General features: G+C 38.4%; 1 protein-coding gene across 1 annotated transcript in view; it reads right to left on the bottom strand.

Annotated features, from left to right (window-relative positions):
* Positions 1-17,270, bottom strand: part of Mgam2 (maltase-glucoamylase 2) — a 91,757-nt gene that overhangs the window by 55,628 nt on the left and 18,859 nt on the right. The window contains exons 8-15 of the mRNA XM_039109052.1: positions 16,761-16,873; positions 14,030-14,155; positions 11,952-12,083; positions 11,759-11,857; positions 8,882-8,995; positions 7,995-8,073; positions 5,505-5,622; positions 6-177 (exon numbers count right to left, since the gene is read on the bottom strand). Of these exons, the coding sequence (XP_038964980.1) occupies positions 6-177; positions 5,505-5,622; positions 7,995-8,073; positions 8,882-8,995; positions 11,759-11,857; positions 11,952-12,083; positions 14,030-14,155; positions 16,761-16,873 (953 nt within the window). The remainder of the gene's footprint in view (positions 1-5; positions 178-5,504; positions 5,623-7,994; positions 8,074-8,881; positions 8,996-11,758; positions 11,858-11,951; positions 12,084-14,029; positions 14,156-16,760; positions 16,874-17,270) is intronic.

The raw sequence follows: 17,270 nt of genomic DNA, 5'->3' as shown, positions 1-17,270 counted from the left end.
CTTACCAGGGGGATGCCAAATAGATTAAACTCAAGGATACTGGGGATAGACCATCTGAGATCATCCCAGCTGGCTGCATTGTTTCCCAGCCAATGACCAGCAAACTTGCCAGACCCAGCAAAAGTAGAACGTGATAAAAGGAAGTTCCTCTTGGAAGAGAAGACAGCATCCAGGGCCCTGAAATAAAAGTTTCAGCCAGTTGTATTTGAGGCAATCTGTGACTATCTAGAATTCAGCTTATGGCAGAGGCAGCAATGGGTTTTTCAATCAAATGGAAAACAGCAAGAATGAAAACTAGATTTGCTAAGAAGTTTGCCATTTTCAAGAGTTTCTTCTCACTTCTGTGTGAGGATTACCATCTTGTATAAGATAATATGGGTCAGTTCCAGTCTGTGAAGATATTTTTCTGTATTCTTGATTAAAGGTTTGTTGTTTGGTTGTTTGTTGTTGTTGTTGTTGCTTTTAATAATTTCTACATCAAGTTGGATTCTGGCTCTTTTGGAGTCCAATGTATATTGTCTGCTACAGGAAGTTAGATTCTGACCCCATCTACTATAACCGCAAGGTGTTGAGGTTTTTTGTTTTGCTTTGTTTCTTGTACCCTTTCATTCAGGCCTTGTGGCCTGGTTTATAATCCTGCTTCACATACTAACCCTGGCTCGGGTTCAGGTTCTGCCTTAGTGTGGACTACATGACAGTTTACCCTCATTATCTTTATTGCACCATGAATCATCATTAAGAGGAAGATGGGTTCAGCCTACTCAAAGTGAAACTGAAACAGGATTGGGCATGCAGCTGAGAGCTAACAGGACAAAGAAGGCATTTATGTAGCATGGATTAGAGAACTTACATCTTAGAAGAAAAATTTTGTTTCAGAGATCTTTCTATTTTTCTTTCTCCCCTGTCTAATTTATCATTTAATTATCATTTCTTGAGCTCTGAGAAAATCTGCCTCTTTTCATCTCAGAGAGAGATAAGTTTTACTCAGTCTAGCCCACTGTTGCTTGTCCCCAAACTCTTCTTCCAAATAAGACTGAGCTAAGCCTTCAGTAGATCCAAGACTCTAGTTCCCCCCATGCTGGCCTCATTGAATGAAAAATTTTGACTTTCAGGCAGCAAAAGTAAGTTGTAAGGAAGTAACTAAGGTTGGCCCAAAGATTTACTTTTTAAATCCAACACTACCTCATGCCCAAAGGCCAAGGTCCATTTATTTCTACTGTTTTCTAGAAATTTAACTTGTTCTTCCAAGCCCAGGCATGTCAGAAAGACACTTTGGTCTTATTGAGTCACAATTTCCTTTAAAAAATTAACCACAGCTTTTAGAATATACTAGAATATATTAACCAAACCAATTATGCTTTTATAGTACTTTTATCACACAAAGACTCTGTCAGTGAATCAATATTAAACTCTTTTCCTTCTCAACATTCCCCTGACGCATGTGACTTAGCCAGTCTCTGTTTCAACCCTCATTGTTAGACACAAGCATCTACGAGGAAAAGCATATATATTTTGAGATGATGGTAAAAGTCTGTTTTCCTTCTCAGGGTTCAGACTGAGGCTCAGGATGCTGAACTTTATGTCTTTTCCGGAGATGCTGGTGTTGCCTGTCCTTGAACCCCACTTTGAATTGGTAGAGAATACATTAGTTAGAGATAGTTTAAAGCCAGAGAGGTAAGTAAATGAGGAGTCATTAATGAGAAAAATGGTGAGGACTTTAATTAAAAGGTGATTATGAAAGAGGAAGAGGTAATACTAATAAAATTTCAAAAGTAGAAATGAAATGAACAAAGGCTGATTTCTAAATTTCCAGTAAAAATATCAAAGATGACGTGAAGATTATCATTTGAGAGTCTGCGAGTTAACGATGGCATTGCTACTAACTGAGACACAGGATTTAAATTGATCAGTCAGAGTGTGGTGGTTAGTTTGAAAAACGAAGTAGTGTTATGTTATTGGTGCTTACTACAGTGTGAGACATTGCGAAGGGAGAAGGTGATGAAGAAGATACTTAATGATATATACATATGCATTACATTACATGGGTGTGTCTGTGCATGTCTGTCTCTTTGTCTCTGTGTCTCATATTCTCATCCTCCCCACCCATGTTCACTTGTACATGTGTGTGGGTAAAAGTGTCCCTGGAGGCCAGAATCCCCAAGAATTGAAGTTACAGTTAACTATGAGCTGTTTAGCATGGGTGCATGAAACACAGTGCTCTGCAAGGAGTGTGCACTCTTAACCACTGACTCATTTCCACAGCTCCAGGTCTAGATATCTGTGTTCAGAAAATCAAGGTGAGGCACAGGTAGAAATGTATACTTTTAAAATCAACAAATTATAATAACATCCATGGTATGGAATAATTGGCCTAAATGTTGGCCTAGAGTGCAAAGACAGAAGTACAAAGATAACTAGTATGTCTTATCAGTAGAAGAGCAGCTGGAAAGATTTTTAAAAATTCTCATATAGGGAAGGGGTGTGGGAGTGGGAGCCCTAGCAAGCTGCCCTGAGTGAGCACTCCAGGTGCTTCAAGTTGCACCTCCATCCATTCTTTTCATCCCGTACAAAGCTCAAGTCCAAGTGGATCAAGGACCTCCACATAAAACCAGATGCACTCAGACTAATAGAAGAAAAAGTGGGGAAGAGCCTCAAGCAAGTGGGTACTAGGGAAAATTTCCTGAACAGAACACCAATGGCTTATTCTCTAAAATCAAGAATTGACAAATGGGGGGCTGGGGATTTAGCTCAGTGGTAGAGCGCTTACCTAGGAAGCGCAAGGCCCTGGGTTCGATCCCTAGCTCCGGAAAAAAAAAAAGAATTGACAAATGGGACCTCATAAAACTGCAAAGCTTCTGTAAGGCAAAGGACACTGTTATTAGGACCAAACGGCAACCAACCTGAAAGGATTGAAAAGATCCTTATCAATCCTATATCTGACAGAGGGTTAATATCCAATATATACAAAGAGATCAAGGAGTTAGACTCCAGAGAATCAAATAACCCTATTAAAAATGTAGTACAGAGTTAAACAAAATTTCTCAGCTGAGGAATATCGAATGGCTGAGATGTACCGAAAGAAAAAGGAAAAAAATTCAACATCCTTAGTCATCAGGGAAATGCAAATCAAAACAACCCTGAGATTTCACCTCACACCAATGAGAATGGCTAAGATCAAAAACTCAGGTGACAACAGATGCTGGCAAGGATGTGGAGAAAGAGGAACACTCCTCCATTGTTGGTGGGATGGTACGCTGGTACAATCAGTCTGGCAGTTCCTCAGAAAATTGGACATTGTACTACCTGAAGATGCAGCTATACCACTCCTGGGCATATACCCAAAAGATGCCCCAACATATAACAAAGACACGTGCTCCACTATGTTCATAGCAGCCTTCAACAGAGGAATGGACACAGAAAATATATGGTACATTTACATAATGGAATACTACTCAGGTATTAAAAACAATGACTTCTTGAAATTCATAGGCAAATGGATGAAACTTGAAAATATCATCCTGAGTGAGGTAAACCAATCACAAACACACACACACACACACACACACACACACACACACGCACGCACACGCACACACGCACGCACACGCACACACGCACGGTATGCACTCACTGAGAAGTGGATATTAACCCAAAAGCTTGAATTACCCAAGATACAATCCACAGACCACACAAAGCTCAAGAAGAAGGACAACCAAAATGCAGAAGCTTCAGTCCTTCTTAAAAGGACAAAAATATTCATAGGAGGAAATACAGAGACAAAGTTTGAAGCAGAGACCATCCAGAGACTGCCCCACCTGGGGATCCAGCCCATATACATACAGCCACCAAACCCCTTGCTGATGCCAAGAGGTGCATGCTCACAGGAACCTGATGTAGCTATCTTCCTGAGAGGCTCTGCCACAGCATGACAAATACAGAGGCAAATGCTAGTAGCCAACCATTGAACTGAGAATGGGGTCTCCATTGGAGGAGTTAGAGAAAGGAGCTGAAGGGGTTTGCAACCCTATAAGAACAACAATACCAACCAACCAGAGTTCCCAGGGACTAGACCACCATCCAAAGAGTACACATGGACAGACCAATGCTCCAGCTACATATGTAGCAGAGGATAGCCTTGCTTGGCACCAATAGGAGGAAAAGGTCCTGCCAAGTCTCAACTCCTCATTGTAGGGGAATGTCAGGGCAGGGAGGCAAGAAGGGGTGGGTGGGGAAACACCTTCATAGAAGAACGGGGAGGGTTGATGGGATAGGGGGTTTCTGGACCAGAAACCAGGAAAGACGATAATATTTAAAATGGAAATAAAAATATCCAATTTACGAAAAAGATCAGAATTCTAAAAAACAATCCTCATATATTAATGGACATGCAGGCAAGAAAGTGGTGCTACACTGAGTACAGGGTACTATGTAGAGACATCTCTCAAGGGCTAAGGGACCATGGTTTAAGGGTGGTCATGAGATACAGAGAAGTCAAGTGAGAACAGAATGAAGATTGTCCAGAAAAGCCCCTTGTCCTCCCCAAGTCACAGAGTTCACACCAGAAATGAAGAAAACAGCCCAGGAAGACTCAAATGAGCCTTTTCCTAAACATCTGGAATGTTCTCAATAGCTATTCACAGCATTTTAGTTCCCCCATATCTATTGCAAACATAAGGTTTAGAATCTTTAGTTAAGCCTCAAATTTTTCTCTCTTAGGCGTAATTTTATTTTACTATAATCTAAGAGAGGAGGTGAGTGGAGTGGAGGTCAAGCCGATTTTCTATTCACAGAATCCATCACTAAAATCTTTGTCGCAAAGTGGGAAAAGGCTGGGATATTTTATCGTACATGTCTGTTTCCTTAGAAGGGATGGTTCTAGTGGTTTGACAAGTGTGTGTGTGTGTGTGTGTGTGTGTGTGTGTGTGTGTGTGTGTGTGTATGTGTGAGTGTGTGAGTGTGTGTGTGTGTGTGTGTGTGTGTACATGCAAAGAAGAGAATTAAAAAGACAGGATATGGAATTAAAGAGATAAGAGAGGAGAGCAGGCTGATATATAGCATATTGTCAGATGAAAGGAAGACATGCAATTAAACTTGAATTTGAAAAACAATAAATAATTTTTAGCAAAAGTATGATCCATGAAAATTTAACTTAGCATCTTGTATTTTTTTTTAACTTGCTAAACTCCGTGGTGACCTTCAGTAATGGGACCATGGCTGTTTTTCCGTTGGGGCTTCCAACTGCCTTACCTTTTATTGGCCATGAGTATCACTGAAATGACAGTTTACCTTAATCATAAAACAATCAAAATTAAACTTACACAGAAAACCAAATATTATACATCTTAAGTACTACTATATGCCAATATCTGTATTCTTATCATTACAAACAATATTTGAACAACCTATTTATGGACAAGAACACCATCTACTTCTTATCTCCCACATCCCACCTCCCACCTCCCACCTCCCCAAATCTAGAACCGGGTAGACAACCAAAGCCTTACAAGTTTGTGGCTTTTGCCATGGTGTAGCCATATAGGCTATGGACATCGTAGTGAAGGCCTGAGTAAAATTCTGTGTCCATGCAGAGGGTTCCTACCGACAGAGAGCCATCCAGGACGCCTGGAGAAAACACATAGCAGTGGGGATAATTCTCCCATCAAACAACTGTAACCAAGTACACATCTAATCCTTTTCCTCGTTATTATACCTTTACCAATCCTCTGACAAAACTCTTTCCATATTTTAAATGTTGTTCTTCACTGTTTCTATATTGTCTACATTGAACCAGCTATGATTCTTTGGAACTCACAAAGGATGGGGGAAAGTGAAGGCATCTAAGTAACCTTCTGGAAGCACTGTGCTTCCTGTGTGACAAGGAACAAATTAAGATTAAAACTTCCCCACGTCCATGCTGATAAAAGACTTGAAGAAGGAACTTAACTGGATGATAAGCTGTGGGGAAAATTCTATTTATTGCAGTTTGTGAGAGTCGCAACTATGCTAATTGTGAGCAGAATATTAAAATTTTCCTAAGGCCAGAGGTAGTCACATCTGTATCATTGTCATGCTAACATGTAGTGTGTGGCCATAAAATCATCAGAAGTGGCTCAGTTAGGAGGCAATGTGACTAGTCCCATGTGAATGAACAAATGACTGTGGGGACAGAATGAAGTGTGTCTGAGTAACCAGACAGTGATTTGATGGGACTTTATGGAGAAAAACAAAAACAAAAGACTCACCGAGAATAATCTTAGGAGATTTAGAAACAAAAATGGTAAATAGATGTAGAATGGCAATAACAGGGGTAGGAGACACAGACCAAGTAGAGAAGAATGAAGCTGTTAGGTAAGCATGCTGAAGAGTTTGCAAACATTTAAATTGCTTACACACACACACACACACACACACACACACACACACACACACACTTCAGCACCAGTAATCAAAGGGGACCTGAGAAGCAAGTAAACCTTAGTTTCAGGGATTTATAAAAGATAGATATAAAGAAGAACATTGTTAGAGACTGTCCAGATGCCCATCTACTCCATAGTATTCTAGAAGCTCAAGTCCTTGTTACGAAGATTAACTTCCCTAGAAGTCAATGTGTGCCTATGAGACAAGATTCTGGCAAGGAAATATGAGCAATGTAAGGAAGAAAAATACTCCATCTGATTAGATCCTCTTTGCCTTCTCCCCCTTCACTGATAAAACTAGACCTAAAAGCTCTCATCAGGGGAGAATGAGACAATGCAAGAAACAAGATCTTTGATCCTCAGCTTGGATTCACACCACCCACCCCTCACTACAGGATGACTTAAGCGAAACACACACTTCTATAGAGTCAATCCACTGAGCCCGTGGGGGTTCCCTCTTCTCATACCATAGACTGGTCTATGTTGTCTATCAATGATTGTTGATCTTCATTGTCAACGTGACTGAATTTACAACAGATCCAGTGCATTCAGGGTAGTATGGCTCCAGACTTGACTGGATTTAGAATCCAAAATGTAGGAGAAACACAGGTTTGTCTGTGAGGATGCTTCTGGGGAGATTGAACTGGAAGTGCCGACCTGAGGGTGGATAGTTAAGTACCCGGAAGCTTGCCAAGTACCAACATTCATCTCTCTCTGCTTTCTGTTCATTCATGAATAGCTACCATAATACACTATATTCCTCTTATCTGTTAGCCAGAATAAACCCTTTACTCCTGAAATGATCTTTGCCAGGAATTTTGCCACAGAAATAAAAAAATCTAATGAACACACTACCTTAGTCCTACGTAAACACACATTTTTCAAGAGACAAGAAAACCAGTCTTGACTTGAAATAGAACCAAAAAATAAGACATTGAAGGAGCAATTGCGGTCAACACATACTACTAATGAGAAAAGAGAGAAGGGAAAAGGAAAAAAAGGAAAGAAAAATTACAAATCTACTTTAATTCAATGAACTCTTCTGGAGTATTATAAAATTCTCATATGATTTTTAAAAAAATCAAGCCACTTTAATGCCAGTCTCCATGAAATATGGGAGTGTTTGGTGATTCAAACTATGGTTAATAAAAAAGGAAAGGAGGAGGGAAAAGCAGAGAAAGACAGAGGGATAGAGGGAAAAAGAAAGAGAGAGGAGATATACATTTTAGATACGTAGTTTGTGCCTTAGAGTGTTTAAAAGTTCTCACACAACTCAAAACACAGTCTCCTGAGAGCTTTGGATGCAGTGAGCTGGATAAAAGAATTTAGAACTCTTGTGTTCAGAGCCACGGAGTGATGCAAAGGCAAGGGCTCAGATGAATTCTTTAACCACAAGTTGCCCTTTGACATAAAGAGAAATCTGAGGCCAACAGGTTCCATGTAGAATTAGTGAGAAAGTGGTTCAGATGTCTGGGGACTCATTAGGTAGGGAAGCTAACTCTGTTCCTGGCCAGGCTGAGTAGCACTGAAGTCACTTCAGTGTGTCTAGTCCCTGCATCGAGGGCTAACAGAACTTACTGGGAGTGAAGGGAGGGTGGTTCAAGTTATTTAACTCGCACTTGGGAGCTGGGGGGAGCGTGGCTAGTTCATCCATTTCCTTCAAAAACAAAACACACAAGATGGTAAATGCATTGAGATAAAGCAAGCTGGACAGGAAGTGCTTATAATTAGAAGCCAGGATATCTGGATCTCCTCTTTCAAGGATTTTAAATAACCTCTGCAGCTTTCCTTGGCCTCTGTTTAATTTTTATAAAAATAAGTTACTAAATAATAAAAATAAGTTACTAACCTAAAGTTGCATTGAAGTATTATACATACAGTTCCAAGTGACATTGAATATATTTTAAGTTTTAAAAGTTTATTTAATTTACTAATTAAGAAAAATAATTTCAAGAGCTGACCTTTGCCTTGAAAACTATAAGATTTTACTGCTGATGTTGATGCTTGAATGTATCCTAAAAACAAAGGACGGGCTAATTTTTTTTCTCCTTTTATTTTCTCTGTCTTATATTTCACAGGAGAACAATTATAGAACATAACTGAAGTTTTCCAAGAAACCTTCCCAGTTTTCCACAATAAAAACCACAAAGCCCCTATGATTATATCTTAATGAACCAATGCTATAAATACACCAATCATCACCTTTAATGAAGCTATATTTAAATTGAAATGGAGTTAATAAAGAAAAAGTGGAATTCTTTGAGAAAGCAAAGGACTTTGTCAAACAAAACAACCAGTTGGTGGCAAACATGGAGTAAGAACATGGGTTGTAGGAGCCTAATTTTCCAGGTATATCCTTGGCATGGAGTAAAAGAATCATACTGTTATAGATCAGGGTCAACCTCTATATGAAATTTTGGCATGTTTACTTCCAAAGGGTATTTGCATCTGAAATGATAACTTACAATCCACACACCATCAAACTCCAGACGGTTGTAAAATTCAGTGACCTGCTGGGTCCACCATGGAAGAGAGGCTGGATTGGTAAAGTCGGGAAAGACTGACTCTCCTGCATAACCCTGTAGACCAAAGAGAAATGTGGTGGCAGTACATGCAATGGTTCCGTTGGTCATTGATTTGACACCACTAATTTTTTTTTACCAGAAACCTCATATTATTATTTAGAGTCAGGTCTGTCATTCTGCCAGCAAACTCCAAATAATCAGTAAAATACATGCAAGGATCCAAATGAAGAAAAGAAGAAGAAAGGCCAACTGGTCAACTGAAGATCTACTATCCATGCCTTTCTATTTAAAAAGGTAAACTTTCAGTATGTCAGGCCAATTACAAGATTTGTGTGATAATATCTTCTCTATATGACTAGGAAGCTGACCTCATGAAAGCCAAACAATGTGGTTACCTAAATAAGACTGGAGCACTGGCAACAACAATTGACATATGAGTATAGAGTAATTTCTCAAAGCCCCACTCCTAGATGAAGGGTTATGACAATTAATCAATGGTTGATGGGAAGGTAAGAATCAGACTTTCACCATGGTGACCCCTTTGATAGACCATCCAATCCCAAGAGGTCCTCTCTAAACACATATATATGGGGGTAAAAAGCAAATCAACTCAGCAGGTTGTATTATAATTTTATATGAATACATTGGTAACAATAATAATTAAAGAGAAGGCCATGAATTTGAGGAGTAAGGAAGGACATGGGACATGTTGGAGTTTGAAAGAGAAGGTAGAGAATAATGTAAATATAGTCACTTATTCACATGAAAATTCTCAAATAATAAATTTTTAAAAATTAAAATAAAATTCTGTAAAGTCCAAATGTTAAATAGTTCAAGAGGATGGATAAGTATGTTTAATATATTGCTAATTTAATAAGTTGATTTTGGTGTGTAAATAATATTTTGGAAATGCTTGAATAAAGTTACCCTTATTCCTATAAAAAGTTTTTAATATCATCTCTCTGTTTTCTTCTGCATCTGTAGAGTAGCTATATTCTCCACAAATTGCAAAAAGCTATGTACATAGACAAATTATTAAAATTTTGATTTACAGGAATATAAACTTTAGTACAACAATCTTGATAAATTTCTCAATACATTTAGAGATGGGGATTTGGTATGATGTCATACTCATATAATTTAATGATTATATTTATTAAGGTGCAAGGAATTCTTTTTCAAAATGTGTTCCTTGACATTTTCATTCCTGTAAAAGAAGCATTCTCATCACTTCTGATCCCTCTCCTCCCTCATCTCCTTCCCATCCCTATCAACCCCCTCTCTTCCTTACAAATCTATTTTCCATATTCATATATAATTATTTTGTTTTGAGATCCAACAGCTTTAATGAGAACCACTATAAAAAGCAAACAATTCTCAAAACAGAAGATATGTGCTTACAATTCCTGTTTTAAATATGTTAGGCTTTTGATTCTGTTTTAGTTGATGGGTACCAAGTAGTAACTAGAGGCAATTTTTACATCCTGGGGAATAAGTGGTTGTGAAACAGAATGCCCAACAGCATCATAAGCTGAGAGGAAGCCAACCTATTCTTACACAATGCATTTGCAACATCCTCCATCTTGCCTCTACTGCTATTACCTCTGTCAGTGTCTGGTTTTTTTTTATTATATGTTTTTATTTACATTTCAAATATTATCCCCTTTCCCAGTTTCCTGTCCATAAACCCTTATCCCATCCCCCTCCCCCTTCTTCTATAAGGGTGTTCTCCCACCCACCCACCCGTTTCCTGCTTCCCCACCCTTACATTCCCCTACACTGGGGGATTTGAGCCTTGGCAGACCAAGGGCTTCTCCTCTTATTGGTGCCCTACAAGTCTGCCAGTGTCTTAGTAAAAATGAATACCCTTATTCACTGGTCAATGGAATCAATCATCTCATCATTTATTTTAGTTATAAAAATACCATATTGTACTAAAATGGCTCACCCAGTGGGAATGAATTTTAGATAATAACATTTTTTATTTGACAATAGATAGCCATGATATTTACTAATCCATGAAAATTAGTCTGTCTGGTGGTTTAGAGATTCATAGCCATAAAATAAACAGTGAAAGAAGAGGCTTGGTTTGGAAGAAGAACTTTGCGTGGCTTCATAGAAAATAAAAGCAACAATAAAAAGTAATTAGAGTGAACAAAGTGAGCAAAGCTAAGCGAGATGAGTGAAGGGCAGGCTATTTACAAGCCCCAAAAGATAGTTTTACAAAGTAAACAATCCAAGAACTCTAAATACTGCAAAATGACATACATTTCAGAGATTAACTACAACTTTTATAAATTTCACATAAGTCAGTCATCTGAATTCACCTTATGTGTAATTGGAATAGAAGGTTAGCTACACGATTCATTTGAAAGTACCCAGTCTTACAAATACCTCTGTCCTAAAAAGCAGTTCCTTGATATCCAGAGTCTAAAGCTGATACTATAGATTCAAGCCTGGCTATGAGTCTTGTATAAATTAAGAAGTATATTAACTGAACTAGACTCTAAATGCATCACCAACTTCTTACTACAGGACTAAAGTCGAATTTAATATCTCAGGGAAGAGAAACTGAAAGTAAGTCACTCTTAAAGTAATTTTCTACTAATAGTATGTTTCTGTTATCTGAAATATTAGTGAGTCTGGGGCTAGCTTTTTATATCCCTAAGAATTTTAATAACTCTACTGTCATATCTATTTGTTTAAAATAGAAAAACTACCAAAGTCATAAAAGTAGCAGTATTACGACTTGCCTATCATATAAAAAGTAAACCTTTACTCCAACTGTTATATAATCTGAAGTTTTTGAGAAATTACCTCCCCAGTAGCAAAGCCTCTGGAGCTCATGATCCAGACTCTGTTCTTGCTTCCATTGAAGTAGACCTCGTCATTAGTATTGCTGATGATGCCAGGATTCTAATAAATAAGAAGGGTATAAATATTGCTCTGTTAAGTGTCTTTTGCAACTTGAGAGCAAAAATAAGGCACCAAGATAAGTGTTTGAACATACCAGAATAATTACATATTTCTGTCCATTATCATGTAGGTCCTTTGCAAAATCTGAGAGCTGGGGGTAAGCCTGTTCATCAATAGTGAAATCTCTACTTCCATTCATGTAGTCTATGTCCGAGTATTGCACATCCTGAAAGACAGTTCTGGGCAGTGAGAACTTAGGAAATATTACTTTGTTAATTGAAGAGGTTACAACTCTGATTCCTACCCATTAAAAAGAGAAGCCACAGAGCTCCATAATCTTGGGATTTTTGAAGCTTCTGTGGCTCCTAGAAATGAATAAGCTGTCCTCAAAAGATGCATCTACTCTCAGTCTGTAGCTGACAGAAGGATATCAGGAGATACCCTGAAGAACTTAGGATAGAAAGTATATCTTGTTTACCCTTGTAATTTAAGGACTTGGATGCTGGTCATATATCAGGTACTTATTAAGTGTATATTTCAATGAACATGTGAGGCAACTTATAACCACAAAACTTTAGATCTCAAACATCAAGTCAAAACATGTTTATAAGAAGAGAAAAGGGTATTTTGCTCTATTAAACCAAGGAATGACTAATAATGTTGAGTTACACAGAGATATAGAGATTTAACTAACTAAATTATCATATTGTATTGTTTGTTTGCACACCATGTTAGCACAGGATGCTGTTTTTAATGAGACTGGACTATTAAGAAGTTAAATGCTATTTCCCAGTCACTTGAATAGAGAGGTAAAGGCTAACTGGGGTTTGATGTAGGCACTTGAATCTGGATATTCTTTGTTTTCCAATATTCCTTTTACCTCATGATCATGTGAAAGTCTATCATATGTTCTTCATATGGCTTGAGGCTTGTCGCCCAATGTGGTATCATCTGCTCTGATCAAAAGCTGTTAAGTAGGTCCTAGGTGCCACACATCGTCACAGAGAGGGAGTTCCCAATCAGTAAAGAAGTGCTTATTTGTTCCTGATCTGATAGTACCAGCAGACACATGGGAAGACAGACCAGAAAGACCACTACAAGTAGAGTCACAAGACTATGCATATAAATTGGCCCTTCTGCTTAGTAGTGTGATCCTGGAAAAGGAACCTTACATTTTCTCATTCATAAGAGTGATAAATAAAAGTTAGCCAAGACTGTGAATGCCATTCTTCACTAATATAAGTATATAAAACTTTGCTTCAATTCTTTCTGGAATTGAGTGATTTCAGATTGTATACATGCAGAATGTAGAATCAAACACAAATATTTTCCCCTTCTTACAAAACAATATGGTGGAAATATTTCTCCTAGGAAAACTTGATGGCTGTATCTGCCATCTTGGGTTCTCTGAGATCAAACTAGTCATTTCTACCCATGTAGTCTCTCTCTATATATATATCTATATATATATATATATCTATATATAGAGAGTATATATATATATATATTTATATATATATATATCTGCACTAGTTCTGAATCATAAAGTTAGTCCTGAAGGAATTCTGACAACTTCACTGGCCATGTGATGAGTTTATTAGACATTTAGACACTTGGCGTTATCTTTTGATTTAAAGGAGAACTTTGAACACCATAAATACTTTGCAACCATGGAGATTCAGAGTTAATCTGGAAAGAGAGTTTTCAAGGTCAGTGTGAAATTAGCTTACTGCAAATCATTGTTGTTATCTTCAGTTCTTGCTTACCACATTACCATGTGTTGATTTCACTCATAAAATTACTGCTAAATTTGATGATGTCTGTGCTGAGAGATAGATGCCTCCCGTGCCTTATGTAAAGCATTTCTCACCCCAAACTCCCCAAGGTAAAGTGTTAAATTCTTATTATTTAAAGATAGAAACCACAATATTAACTAACCCAACATTGCAGGGAGATATGAAGAGATGAGACTAAAATTCAAATCCTTTGGCTCTATGAACACTGCCATTTACCTGGGCATATGAACAATTCAGTATGTGTGTAATAATAAGGGCTGTGTGTACTTCTATCAATCTATCATTTTACTTACTTTTTTTTTATTAGAATGGAATGTAAAGAAAAAGGAAGAAACGAGATCAAATCTAAACCCTGATAAGAAAAGCCTCAGCTTACATATGGGATCTCAGCATCACGGTTTCGCTGTACAACCTGTCTCAGCCCATCAATGCCACCATAATCCCTGCGGCTGAGCTGAAAACCAAGGCTCCAATAAGAAGGCAAGAATGGTCGACCAACAACCTGGGAAGACAGATAAAATAGCATCTGAGCTCTTACAGCAAATGCTAATGTACATTGCAGCATCGAGTCCATCTGAATCACTTATTCCTTTTTGTTTCTATAAAGTCCTCAGGTCTAAAATTGCCTGAAACTAAAGGAAACTCCAAAGCCCAAGTCTGTCATCCCTTAAAATATCTATCGAAATGTACCCCAACAGCAGCAACAACGGTAAACAATAGGACTTTTCAGAGTATTTTGAGCTAATAATGTCATCCTGTGGCAGTAGATTGTAGTCCCTTTGTGGGGTTGAATATCAGACATCCTGTATATCAGATGTTTACATTATGATTCATAACAGGAGCAAAATTTACAATTATGAAGTAGCCATGAAATAATGTTATGGCCACCACAACATGAGGAATTATGTTAAAATATCACAGCATTAGGAAGATTGAGAATGACTGTCCTAGGGAAAGGAAATGTGCTAGAGATGTAGTTCAGTTGGTAGAGTGTTTGCCTAGCATCCAAAAGAATGTGGGTTGAACATTAAAAATAATTGGAGGAAAGGGGAAAATAGCCATTGTTCTGTCTGGCTGCAAGGTGGTGTCTTAATTTTTTTTTCTTGTTGCTTTAATGAAATATCCCAATGAAAGCAACTTAAGGGGAAAAGTTTTTATCCTGTCTCATTACAGTCCATCGTGGCAGGGAAGTGAAGGTAGCAGAAGGTTGAAGCTGCTGGTCATGCTGCATCCACAGGTGAGAGAGACAGAGTGGGAGGCATGGAGGAAGCAATGAATGCTTTCATTGCTCTCTCCATTTTATAACCTGCCCAAGAAATACCCTCATCCGTTCTCAAGATAAGTCTTAGGATATAATTAATGTAATCAAATAGTTCTCTATAGGCCCATCTCCTAGATAATTCTAGGTTGTCAAGTTGATCATTAATACTAATCAACTAACAGTTGGTATTTTGTTTGGTTGTTTAGTAGTGGTGCTGAGAATAGAGACAAGAGTCTCATGTACGGCAGACACCCACTCTACCACTGGGCTGTAACTCTGGACTTGATAAGCAGTAATATTCATTCATTTAATATTATCTCAGTATTTGCAGTCACACTGAGACTATGACACAAAGCAAACAGTATTCCTGTATTCATGGACCTTGAATAAATACAGCTCATGGAGTTGCAGATGGTCGTGTTTGACAGTGGGGGAAGAGTAAGAACTGATGAGGCACGTGGATGATAGGTGGAGAAATGCTATGTGCTTGAAATATTAAAAAATTCCAAGTGCTTCAAGCCAACACTGTGAGAAGACTAGAATCCTGTCCCACATTTTTCTAAGAGTCCCTGTCCTCCTAATCAGAAGCTTTCTCCCATGCGACTTAATCCTATACAGTTTATTTGGACCTCATCTGCAGCCTTTAATACAGAATGCTTCTGGTTATCATCAACTAGGACTATATTTTGTTTTATTTTATTATAGATTTATAAGGATTTAGAAGCGTCTTTAATAACCTTATATGTCGCCTTGAAGGTGTCACTTCACAATTCTTTGTGGATTATTCTTTGAAGTAAGATTAGACTAAAAGTTGTCTAGTTTCCTTCTATCCTGCATTTTGAATAAAATAAAGGTAGGATTTATCTTGTGTAATTCTTTCTTGCTCTTTTATTTATTTGCTGCTTAAATGAACTTTGCTGATTTGTGGCCTTGGGTCTTTGAAATGGTTGATTTTTAACCAGGGGCACACTAGGAAATGGAAAATTATTTTAAAAAGGCAGAGCCTTTTATCCTGTGCTAGCACCAGCACCTGTAGGGTCATGTGGCATTGTGGGGTACTTTGATCTTAGCAGTTCCAGGTTGCCCCAAGTACTTTCAGACCCAGTCGATCCACGAGCTGTTCCAGGATGGCAAGTCCTCAGAGTTACTTTCAGCACCCATGGGGCCATTTATTAGTTATCATTTATCATTTACATTTATCTCCGATTAGTATCTCTCCCAGCAGCTCTCTACTAGCTGTGAACTTTCTGGTTCCAGCTACCTGGTAAAAATCAAGACTCAACAAACTACAACCCAACAATCAGATTTATATGTTAAATTCACAAATTCATAACCAATTGATAAATATATAAACTACCCACCTAGATAAGATAAATTGATCTATAAAAATCCATCCCTTAAGAAATATTCACAACAACCAGTATCTATGTAGAGATGCATGGTGAGGATCATTTACGTCTGCCTCCATGTTGTCTCTCCTCCTTTCTGCCTCTCCCTCTCCTTCTAAAAACACTGTTCCTGCCTCCCTTCCTTCTCTTCCAATGGCAGGCCTCATTTTATCTTGTGTCTGCCTTCACCTACATAATGACATCAACTTATAGACAATGGGCATGTGTGGGAAGCAGAATTAAACTTCTTTTTGCAATTCTCAAGGGTTGCTGGATAGTGTGCCCAGTGATGCAGAAACCATCCAGTTAATTCATTAAAGAAAAAATGATAAAATCCTTGAAAGCTCAGCATTTGCACCCGTCTTGTCCACTACTGCTTTAACTTTTGTCTTGCTAACCCTAAACAATATATATGAGAAAATAGCAACAAACCCACAGAAAGGAGGGTAGAGCCATACCTCCAGGTACTCCTGAACGACTTGCTCTGGCGTGTTTCCCAAGAAGATGTAAAAGTCAAGAATTCCCCCAGTTGTGCGGTAAGTAATGGCAGGAGCAGGCTGAAGTGTGACCTCTGGGAGGATTAGAAAGAACGATTAGAAGAATGGAGAAGTTAGAGAAAGAATGGAGGAGTTAGAGAATGAATAGAGGAGTTAGAGAAAGGACTGAAGAAGCTGAAGGGGTTTGCAACCCATAAGAAGAGCAACAATATCAATCAAGCAGGACCCCACCTCTCGCCACTGATCTCCCAGGGAGTAAACCACCAACAAAAGAACACATACGGAGGGACCCATGACACCAGTCACATATGTAGCAAAGGATAGCCTTTTTGGCCATCAATGGGAGGAGAAGCCCTTGGTCCTGCAAAGGCTTGATGCCTAGTGTGGGAAAATGTCAGGACAGGGAGACAGAAGTGGGTGGGTGGGAGGGGGAGCACCCTCATAGAACTAGAGGGAGGGAGGATAGGATAG

The sequence above is a fragment of the Rattus norvegicus genome, chromosome 4 (assembly GCF_036323735.1).
Source record: "Rattus norvegicus strain BN/NHsdMcwi chromosome 4, GRCr8, whole genome shotgun sequence".
NCBI classification, from domain to species: Eukaryota; Metazoa; Chordata; class Mammalia; order Rodentia; family Muridae; genus Rattus; species Rattus norvegicus.
The sequence above is the reverse complement of the archived record's forward strand: the minus strand, read 5'-3'. Positions and strand labels throughout refer to the sequence as shown.